Raw genomic sequence first — 11,276 nt, 5'->3', positions numbered from 1 at the left:
AGTATCTTAGTAAATACGAGTTCCAGAGGTTTTGTGCGTTTATTTTAAAACTGTTTTTTATTATGATAATTTTTGTTTATTATGTCTTCCAAAATAAAACTTCAACATCATAATATTTTTATATGAATATTTCTGAATAGTTACAATACGATCTTCTGCAGTATCAATATACCGATACCTGCTGCGCTTTCTATTTAACAAGTATATAGTTTGTTGCGCTGTGTTTCATAGTAAAGCGCAGCACTGTGTTTATTTACACGTAAGCAGCTCGTAATCCGTCAGTGTTTTCTTTCTCAGAGCGTCTCGATTCACAGTAAATGTAGTCGACTACATCTGTGCTGTGAGTTTCCAAATGCACATTAAATACATTGTGTGCTGCAGTATCGAGACGTACCTTTGTGCGCAGACACTGCCTGCAAAGTAGGGATGTGTCGACACACGTCTCGAGGTTTCGAGTTTTGCATCTCAACAGTGTTCTGGAGCATTGCTTGAAATGAGGCTGTCACGTGACCGGTGGAAATGAAGCTTTGTTACCTCACAAAAAATACAATAATAAAAAATACAAAGTGCATCGATTGCGCTGTCCCACACCCACTATCCATTTAGTACAATATTATATCGGTCATGTCTATATGTATGTAAAAACAAAATTAACGTGGTGTATTGTTGTCAATTATTCTTGAATAAAAATATGTAATTGTATTTGTATTTGTGCATTTGTGTTTAACAATGTGCATGTTTGTGTTGTTTTGTAAGGAACACACATAGGCCTAATTTATTGGCGTGTTAAACTTTAGATTTAGAAGGGGAAAAGACAAGTTTTATACGAGTAAAAATGAAGAACAGAAAGTCTTTTATTGTCATTGTATTGTGCAAAATAAAATGAAATTAGGAAACTCTATCGCTGCACACACACACCGTCATCTTGCTAATGACATACATGCTTATTACATATACATATACTACATGAAGTAGAGCACTGTGTCAAAAGCTTCGAAGCACCAATGCAGTTTGTTGTAAAAGCCTCACTGCTTCAGAAGCCTCGTTCAGCACATCCCTACTGCTAATGCATTGCCTGATAGGGCAGCGAGGCAACAAGTCAGCTGCCTAAGTTTTAGGACGCATTAAATTAAATTTAATTTCCTCTTTTATCTTCAGTTGATTTCATCTGAGGGTACGTTTACGCGACAGTGCTTAAAATGGAGAAGCATTTCCTTTTAGTTTTCCGCGTACAAACGACACCTTTGTCAAAACGATCCCCATTCACACGGATCCGCGAAAACGAATAAACTATAGACTGAACACATAATACGCATGTGCATGACGTCATCATCTTCACAGATTCGCGTTTTTGCTGTTTACATGGAGACCATTATCAAAAACTTGCACTGTGAAACTCGTTATTAAAACTTTGCTTTTTCAGGCACCCAAAGCGCCGTTGTCGTGTAAACGAACGGCCAGAACGCATAAAAAGTTTTACGCTTTTGGTTAAAAACAGTATTGTGTAAACAGTCCCTAAGGCTGTGGCTAAAGTCACAGTTTTTCTCTATTCTCCCGTGATCCTGCTTGTTAACAGCATGTGTTCATCATTCAAGCTTAATTATCCCTTAATTAATCACTTAATTATCTCATTAACTTAACACTGCATCAGTGTTACTTTAACACTGTAGATTGGGACAATATGTACTCTACGCAGTGTTGATTTAACTGGGGATTTAGCTATTTGATTAGGGTTGGAGCTAAACTCTGCAAGAAAGTGGATCTCAAGGTCCAGAGTTGAGGACACTGGTCTAGTGGAATGTTCTAGTCAGGCTTGTGCACAATTCAGAATTGAATTGAGAATGACTCCTTAATTCCAATTCAATTATTGAATTTGAACTGAATTTGAATTGATGTCAAAAACAGGATCTAGAATTACAATTCGAATTTGAATAAAAGGAAGCAGAATTGCAATTCAATAAAAATTCAAAGAAATTCATATACATATTTTAAGTGAAGTGTTTAACAAAGAAGCTTTACAGTATATGTCAGATATGATTGCATTATAAATGGTATTAGTTTCAACTACTTGTACAGATTACATTAAAAGGATATGTTTTTCTCCAGCAATGAATGTTAAAAGCAATGTTAAAAACAAAACTAATTAAACAACATTAAGGGGGTAATTTATTTCAAGAATTTGATCAATATCTATTTTAGAACAAAATGTATGCATGGTTGAGGAGTAAATAGTTACATGAAATGAAATTTCTGTTATTAAATTACAAAATGATGTAATTGTATTTAGTTGTATTACTGAGGTAAAATGTTTAATTCAATCAGTTACTAATCAACTTAAAACGAAATTGCTTTGCATTGATAAAGTTATCCAAATAAAGTAATCCAAACCACATTTATAATGGGTAACTAATAACAGTAAGCAATAACATTTCCAAAGTAACCTCCCTAACACTGAATGTATGTGAGACTCAACACATTCTTTCTGTTGTGACTGTGTGGAATTTCTTTGAATTGCCATGAATTTAATTTAGATGAATTTAGCCTCATTAACAAGCCCGGCTCCCCCACTGACACTTCTTCCCTTGCAAATTATACAAATGTCTTTGCACATGTAATTATTATCTTATTTTATATTATGTATAACTTGGCTCATTGCACATTGTGGCAGTGAAGAGAATTTTTAATTCTTGTTGTTGTTGTATATTTTTTATATTATTGTCCATTCCATATTGTATTCGTATTGTCCCTTACATATTTGTATATTTTTATATTTTATATTTTATTTATGTCAACTGTATGTTTTGTTTACGTGTAGCACCTTTTGACCAAAGCAAATTCCTTGTATGTGTAAAACACTACTTACTTCTACTAGAAGTACTAAAGTTACTTCTGACTTCTGAACTGTTTTTCTACATGTTTGTTATGGCAAAAAATGATATTGTTGATACTGTCATCATGTAGGGGACTGATTCACTGATATCACTTATATCTAAGTATATTAACAGTTAATTCTGCATGATTTACAGTAGTGTGTGATATTGTGGCATCTGGTGTTCTGAGTTTTATACATTCATTATACAGAAAATATTTTGTGCTGTGTTTTTTTAGGAGAGTTGATCTGAATAATGTGTTGTTTGTCACCATTGTTGTGATTAATACGCTGATTATGATGTCTGTGTGAGTCTACATGATCCAGTTAAAAAAAATTCTGCATAATGACTTCATCTTTCAGAGTATCAAAGCACTGCAGGAATTTCTGTAGTATTATTGGCATGATAATTAATCAACTAATATTGAACAATTTAATCAGAGAATAGACTGATATCAGTGAACCATGCCACTACATAACTATATCATCACTAAAAAGTGACCAACATCATCTGATCAGAGTTTCTCTTACATGTTTTTGCCATAACAATCACGTATCAGAGACACACAGTTAAAGCAGCCAGAGCAAAACTAATGCTAAAAAGTCAAGAGCCCAACTAAAGCAAACACTGATTACATGGAGACGGTAAAGGCATTGTTTTTTTATCTTCAGTTGAATTCAGTTAAAAAGCTGGAAGTATTATATTTCTCTTTTCTTCAGTGATTCTGCTTGTTATCATCAGGTGTCTTCAATAATGCTCAATCATCATCACTCAATTAATCACTTAATTATCTCATTAACTCCAATTAGTGTGGAGACTGAGCAGTGTTCATTTCATCTGGCCTACATGGAAACTGTGGACAAAACTTGACTTGATAGAAATAATAAAACAGAATTTTTTTTTTCAGAAATAATTCAATTAGTGATCTAATCGAAATTTCAACATCATTGACAATTTTGATTATAATAACCTGTATTATATAATGTTGAATCTATATAATGTTCCCACCAATGTTCCTATGAGGATAGTTCCTACAGCGCTGGTTTAGACCGACTCTAGGGTAGGAGGGTTAGGGTTAGATTAGTTATTAGCTAAATTAGTTCCTCCATAAGGAGTTCCTAGAACTGAAATCGAACGCGCCAAAATCCGTGAATTTCCGCCATTAATTCTAGGAACTATGAAAAGGTTCCTCCGGTGCGAAAGCCCTTGCTCTCTCATTGGCTGTAGGTCAACACATTTCACACAGCAGGATTTTGAATCGCTGACAGGTCCAGATATTTAGCATGCCAAATATCTCACGGCATCGGCGACTCATCGTTGAATCTCTCAGTTCACGTCTTTGATAATTTAATAATTAATCTTTAAAAATTCTGTCTGATTGTCACTCACGTGAACGAGCACCGATTTGCCTCAGATTTGGGGCATTAGTCGGCGCCTAAAATGAGATAACCCAGGTAAAACCCCAGCCAGCACTGTACATTTTGCACATTACCTTATCTGAAACCCACTTCAGGTCTTGTAGTCTCTACTAATGAGCTGATGAGTTGAATCAGTGTGTTAGATGAGGGAGACATACACAATGTGCAGGAGCAAGGTTAAAAACACTATCCCTTTTAGATGTGTATAAATTCAGAGTTGAAATGCCTCTTTATTAATTACAAAAACACAGGAAAGTAACGTTGAAGCACAATCATTTGCTATAGGCTATGCTCATAACAATTCATAATGAACAAGAAGTCAAATAATACAATAGCTGGAAATAGTATACCCACATTTGTGTTGAAGATATGTTCAGACTTAAACTAAAAGAATGAAACAAAAAGTAATAAATGATTCCCCTTTAACATAAAAAGCTTAAAATTAAAAACAAAAAGCACATACTATGTCCCAGTTTAAGAAGCAAAAACAACAGATTAACAATAGCTGAAAGTAATATAGATCTGGGTATAATTACAAGTTGAAAAGAGGTTGCTATTTTTGGGCTAATTGTTTTTTTTTTTTTTCTCTCTGTAGTCCTTGACCTTCTTCACAACAAGATTCACACCCATTCCCACTCCAGTTGCAGCACCAGCTGCAAGAACAACTGCAGGTATGAGCACGGCCTCTGTTACTCCCAAGACTACACCTCCTGCTATTGCTGCTCCTGTTCCTACAGCTGTTCCAACTCCTAATGCAATATCCACTGCCTTTTCTTTCATCTCTTTTCTTTTAATAATTTTCTGAGCTTCTTCAAACATTTCATTAGTGTAGTTGTTTCCTCCATTTTCCGCAATCATTCTGTCAATCTTCTCCATCAGTTCAGTGACCTGAGTGCGGTTCTCCATGTCTTCATTGTTGAATGCGTGATATCTGCCACCACAGCTGTCAGTAAGAGCCCTTAGATGCTGACATTCTCCTACATAATTTTGCAAAGGTTTACCTTTCAGCTGATCGCTGTGAGTGAAGACAATGATGGTGTAGCGCACAGCATCTTCTCCAAAGTTCTTCTGAATCAGTTCGACCGCGTTCACCTCCTCCGCTGTATATCTCACACCCAGATTGATCACCAGCAGAAACGCATGAGGACCAGGAACTGACAGGTCAACACAATGCTGTATCTGAGTCTTCATGTCTTCTGCAGTCATTCCTCCACAAAACCCTGGCATGTCAATCACAGAGATTATTCTTCCTCCTTGCTGAGCAGATTGTTTACTGGACTCTGTTGTAACCTCTTTAGGGGAAATTTCTGAATGAAACGCTTCCTGTCCCAGGATGGTGTTTCCTGTCGCACTCTTCCCTACTCCAGTCTTACCCATCAGAATGATCCTTACTTCCTCAGATGCTGCAAATCAACAACAATCATTATATTTCAAATAGGATTTGTTCATATGGGATGTGTTTTTGTCCTACAATATTAAAAATGCATTTAATGAACTAACACACTTTTGAATTAGCACCCTAAATCTCAAAGATGATTATGAGTTCATCAATAAACACCCAACAGATTATCCCAAGCATTTCTCTTGGTGTATTTGCCATAAACCTCTGTTAATTGTCAATAAAATCTATATCTGACAGAAATAAAGTCAATCTGATTAGTAATAAGTGAAGCTTGTAATGATGTTTTTGTTGTTTAACTCTTCTCTGATCTGTTCGTGTTTAATGTTCTGTTGGGATTTAAAGGGTTTCTGTTGTCTGAGTATTATGTCACCATTGTGCTGAAGAGTAGAGCCGTTGCTTCAGTCCAGGAGAAGACCAAGAAACATTGATATATGATGCATGTTGATTTTTTTTAAAAGAAGTAACTGTATTGCAATGAAGTCTATTAAATATTGTTTAGTACATTAAAAATAAATACTTAAGTTTCAGGCATGCAAAAAAAGTTTGCAGTTTAATTAATATAAATAAATGCTCAGTCTATCATTGTCCCAACACTAGGGTGTTTAGATGTCCGATTTTCCCTGGGACAGTTCCGTAATTCAGACCTATGATTAGTGTCCTGACTTATTATGAAAAAATGTTTTGTCCCATATTTCTTCTTTCCTAAATGGATGCTTATCACAGACTCTGATGATGTTTTTTAACAGTCATCAGCATCGTAAAACCTGCAAAGATTTAATATTTTCATTAAAAATGTACATTTATAACACTATACTATGTATTATATTACATTTGCATCAAATAATAAAAAAAAAACTAGTTAAAGCTGCTTTAAGGGTGTTTCTAATACAGCGGCTGAGGGAGGGACAATTATAATGGTGAGCATTTGTGGTTAAAAAGTATATAAATGTTTGTCTAGATAAGACTCTTATTCCTCGGCTGGGATCTGGGCTGGGATGCAATCATCTGAAGATAAAAGTAGACATTAAATCTCTATGGTCTCAGCAGAGGAGGATTAAACAACTCCACAAACAGCATTACCAGCTTCACTTATTATTAACCAGTTAATAATTATTGAGAATTAACAGAGGTTTAGATGTTGAGGTTTTATTGAACATGTTTTGTCACCATTATGGTGAATAGTGTTTCCTTTAGTTTGACTCTTGGCTTTTTATGTCAGTTTGTGGTCTTTGTAACAGTGTTTATCTAAACACATTAATTTGTTGTAAACGAAGCCAGGAACATAGATGATCAGGAACTGGGAAAAGGGGCGTTTAAGTATGCGGCTCCCTGCACTTGGAATCAGCTGCAAAATGTCCTGAATCTTAAGGAGCCAGTTTCATTGGTTGATTTTAAATTACTTTTAAACAACATGGAAGCTACACAAACTGGCTGTAGATGTTATGACTGACCCAGTTATGACGGACGATCCTTGCTGTTGTTTATCGCTTGCGACAATATGTGAAATTCTGATTTCTTATGACTTTATAATTATTTATTACTTGTACAAGTTGTTATATGTTGATGTTATATGTTATATGCTTTTATGTCTGTAACCTTGTTAATTGTGCTGCTGCCTGTCTTGGCCAGGACACTCTTGGAAAAGAGATTTTTAATCTCAATGAGTTTTATTCTGGTTAAATAAAGGTAATAATAATCAGGTGATATAGTTTTCATCATTGTAAAGTAGAATGATTCACTAGTCTTGTCACTGATCAAAAGTGGTTATTTGCTTTCAAATTGATTATTTTCACCAGCTGTATTCTCTTGTCACATGTCAGACATTCTGAATTCTGAATTTTAAATGCATTGTGGGTGAAAAAACCTTTAGACACACACAGACATAAAAAATCAGCATATTAATCTCAACAATGGTGACAGCTTCATGTCGCAATGCATGCTGGGAGCCATGAGTTTTATATTATGGTGGCTTCGAGCATGCATTGCCGCATGTTACGTACACCATTATACGTAATTTTGTTTCTTGCCTATGTTGCTGCATATGCGTGTCTGTCTGTGTACTTTGTCTTTTTCAATTCTTTGAGGTTTATGTGGGTTCTGTTCTACCTGTTACTGTGTACACTGATCACAATCCGTTAGTGTTCTTGTCCAGAATGTACAATCACAATCAACGTCTTATGCGTTGGTCGTTGATTGTGCAAAATTATAACTTAATCATAAAGCATAAAAAGGGTACAGGAAATATTATTGCTGACACCTTATCTAGAGCTCAAATACTGCTTCAGGTTTAGAATCGCGCCATCACTTGTCGCTGTGCAGTTTATGAATGCCTCTAACTTCAATGGCAACAGTCGAGAGACTCTGGGTTGGGAAAGAGTATGCACATTCTGTAAGGTTGGAGAGACCAGTCTGAGAGACTGATCGATGTCTGGGGGTTGCACACGTAGTTTCTATGAAATGTATTAGACACACAGAAATGTGTTAGGAGTGGTGCTAATTATGTATGCTTTTGTCTGTTTAGTTAGTATAGGTTAGTTATAGCGTCTTGTACACTGAAGATTTTTCTTTCTACATTTTTTGTTGTTAGTCTAGTTCCATAACTTTAGTTAGAGTTTTTTTTTTTATATATATTCAGTCCCCTTTCGAGAACGGTCACTTCGTATTGTGTAGCTAATACGCAACTCCCTTCCTCGAGAAATATTGAAGTCTATATTTAAAACGCAGTGCAGCGAACACAGCAGAGCGTCTAGCTTTCCCGTTGGCTGTGCTGCGGAAACTGCACACCCTATGATGAAGCGCCTCTGACGCACAAAGCCCATTATTTCGCCATAAAATCTGATTTGATTTCCTTCAGCGACATTTCACGTCTCCGCCTCATCTGAAGCCTTCGCCGTGGAAACAAGGCTAGAACGAGCCTTGCATGCAGCGGACAGCACTTTCTTCACTCACCTAGAAGCCGCTTCTCTTCTGACGCCGTTCTCCTGTAGCCATCCGGCGAATACGCTATATCCTTTTTTTGCTAACTGTGTGCTCGCTGCTGTGACACTCAGTTTTTCTAAAAGAGCAAATGCGTGAGTGTTGTTACAAAAGCCTCGCTCTTCATGCACCTCGTGCGGATCCCTTCTGCACGAGGCGGACGGGCACACAGAGTGTGAAGCTGAAGCTGCACTCTCTGCCGGGAGCTGCTCTCATTGCGAGAGTTTGCCTATCTCGGTGCTGCGGATGCGGTTAGCTCTCTTTAAAGACGGCGACACCGCTCCTCCTGCTCTTCCTTTTCCCGCACTATTTCAGCCGCGGGAGAAGAATCGCCGCAGCCAACGGCAGTCCCAACAGATGGAAATAAGCTAGCCCACGCCGGCCACGCCCCCGCATTCCTCGTTTTCCCCATCACAGTCTCCTTCTCCGGTCCTGTATACTCAGGCAGACCAGCGCCCCTCTCTTCAAGCAGCGAGTCTCGTCTCCTTTGGCGGATCGGACGAAGAACGCAACGACAGCCTCTCCATTGCTGCGTCTGAGGAAGAGTGGTCGGGCTCAGCTGACTCCGCCCTCCTCTCACAGTCAGGTGCTAGTGCTACTGCTACCAGGACTAACTCAGACGCTGAGATGCTGCACATCCTCACCGCAGCCGTTTCGGACCCGACGGTGTCCGGTCTTATCAGTCTAACATGATTACTGTCCATAAGCACAAGTTGTCCTAGGACTATATGTTATAAGAGCGAGCCTGGTTCAGGTGTTCCAGCCCTTGTTAAGTTAAGTCTGTTCCTTTTCTGTTTTTTTTTTTTTATTAATGGCTTGTCTTCTGTGAGCCTCGGGTGGCTTCCCCAGGCTCCAGTTGGGATGAAGCCAGTTGCTAATAGTGCGGTGTTGTGAAAAAATGAATCTTTCCTTTATATCATTTATTTTCAATGATTTAACAAAAGAATGCCATGCGTTCTTTTGCTGTATTTTGAGTTTTGTGATGTTGATACAGCTGCAGGGTGTGTGTGTGTGGGACTTCAGAGGTGAGAGAATTCCCATGCTGGGGAGGGGTCAAGAGGGGTCCCTTTTGTTCCTTGTGTTTGGGGTGGGTGACAGGAGATAGCTTTGAAAAGAACACTATAAAGAAGCTGGCCAACCTCTAATCTGGGTCTCACTCCGCCTGCAGCTGGACTGTGGATGGACTGGGAACATTCTTGCAAGAATAAATATCTTTTAAGGACAATTTGAATCCTGATGTATCTTATGCCTGATGCGGTTTTGTTAGTTATTGTTTTTGCCTCAACAAATTGGTGTCAGAAGTGGGATTCCTTGAGGTTTTCTTCTGGTCCTGACAGCGGATTTGACGAACTGATCATCTCAAAGCACCAGGCTTTGATCTTACCTCGCTGAATTTAAGAGAGAAGAGCCAAAGCTGCTATCAGGGCCAGGGAGAAACATCACTGGAATCAGAAAGAACTCGGTGGCAGTAAAAGCATCTCGGGTAAGAGACAGTTAAATTATTTTATTTTGTGTGGTGTAATCTGATATGACTGTAGGTGAACCATAGTGGCTGGAACTATCTCTTTGGTACGGGCATGCTTAATAAACAAACTACAGCTAGTTCAAAACGCAGCAGCTCGAGTTCTTACCAGAACCAGGAAGTATGACCATATTAGCCCGGTTCTGTCAAAACTGCACTGGCTCCCTATTAAACATCGCATCAATTTTAAAATATTGCTGATCACTTACAAAGCACTAAATGGTTTAGCTCCGCAGTACTTGAGCGAGCTCTTAACGCATTATAGTCCTTTATGTCTATTGCGATCTCAAAATTCCGGCCAGTTGATAATACCTAGAATATCAAATTCGACTGCTGGCGGTAGATCCTTCTCCTATTTAGCACCAAAACTTTGGAACAGCCTTCCTACCATTGTCCGGGAAGCAGACACACTCTGTCAGTTCAAAGCCAGATTAAAAACACATCTCTTTGACCTAGCTTTCACATAATACATTATAGACTTCTATAATTCAATGTTAGGCTGCATAGATTAGGTCAGCTGGAACACTTCCCATAAATCCTGATGTACTCGTTACATCATAAGAAGAATGGCATCTACGCTAATTTTAGTGTCTTTGTTTATCCCAAGGTTTTCCCGCAGCCTGCCGGATCCAGGCCGTATCCAGATCTGATGAAGGACCTTCGCCTGGACCCGATGACAACGCAGTGCTGAAGTGCCAACTAGTCTCTCCCTATGGAGGATCCCTTTACCACTCTACAGATAAAGCGTTGCCGGGAAACTCAATTCGCGTATCTAACCCGAATTGATAAAATAAAATAAAATTCTGTATCAAAATTAGTTGTTTAGGCTTGGTTTGTAGGGAATTACAAACCTGCGTACATTCAAACGCACATAACTATAGAACCAATTCTTAATGTGCATGTGAACGCGTCAGCGTTTCTCACAGGTTAAAGTCTGTGTAGAGAGAATGGTGTCGTCTTAGCGGCCCCTAATTTAATAACAAATGATTGTTCCGACGGAAGCGAATCAATCATAACTAACCTTAGCTGGAAAATAACTTTACTAAAGAGCCGCTATAAAGCCAAAACAATCTCTGTTACCATAAATT

At 38.1% G+C, this 11,276-nt stretch overlaps 1 protein-coding gene across 1 annotated transcript in view; it reads right to left on the bottom strand.

Moving 5' to 3' along the window:
* Nucleotides 1-4,485: 4,485 nt before the first annotated feature.
* The window catches only part of LOC308705542 (GTPase IMAP family member 9-like), a 61,380-nt gene continuing 54,589 nt past the window's right edge, over nt 4,486-11,276 (bottom strand). Inside the window, exon 3 of the mRNA XM_081390587.1 lies at nt 4,486-5,691. Within this exon, the coding sequence (XP_081246713.1) occupies nt 4,853-5,691 (839 nt within the window). The 3' untranslated portion in view covers nt 4,486-4,852. The remainder of the gene's footprint in view (nt 5,692-11,276) is intronic.

Source organism: Scardinius erythrophthalmus, assembly GCF_964197995.2.
Source record: "Scardinius erythrophthalmus genome assembly, chromosome: 17".
Classification (NCBI taxonomy): domain Eukaryota; kingdom Metazoa; phylum Chordata; class Actinopteri; order Cypriniformes; family Leuciscidae; genus Scardinius; species Scardinius erythrophthalmus.
The sequence above is the reverse complement of the archived record's forward strand: the minus strand, read 5'-3'. Positions and strand labels throughout refer to the sequence as shown.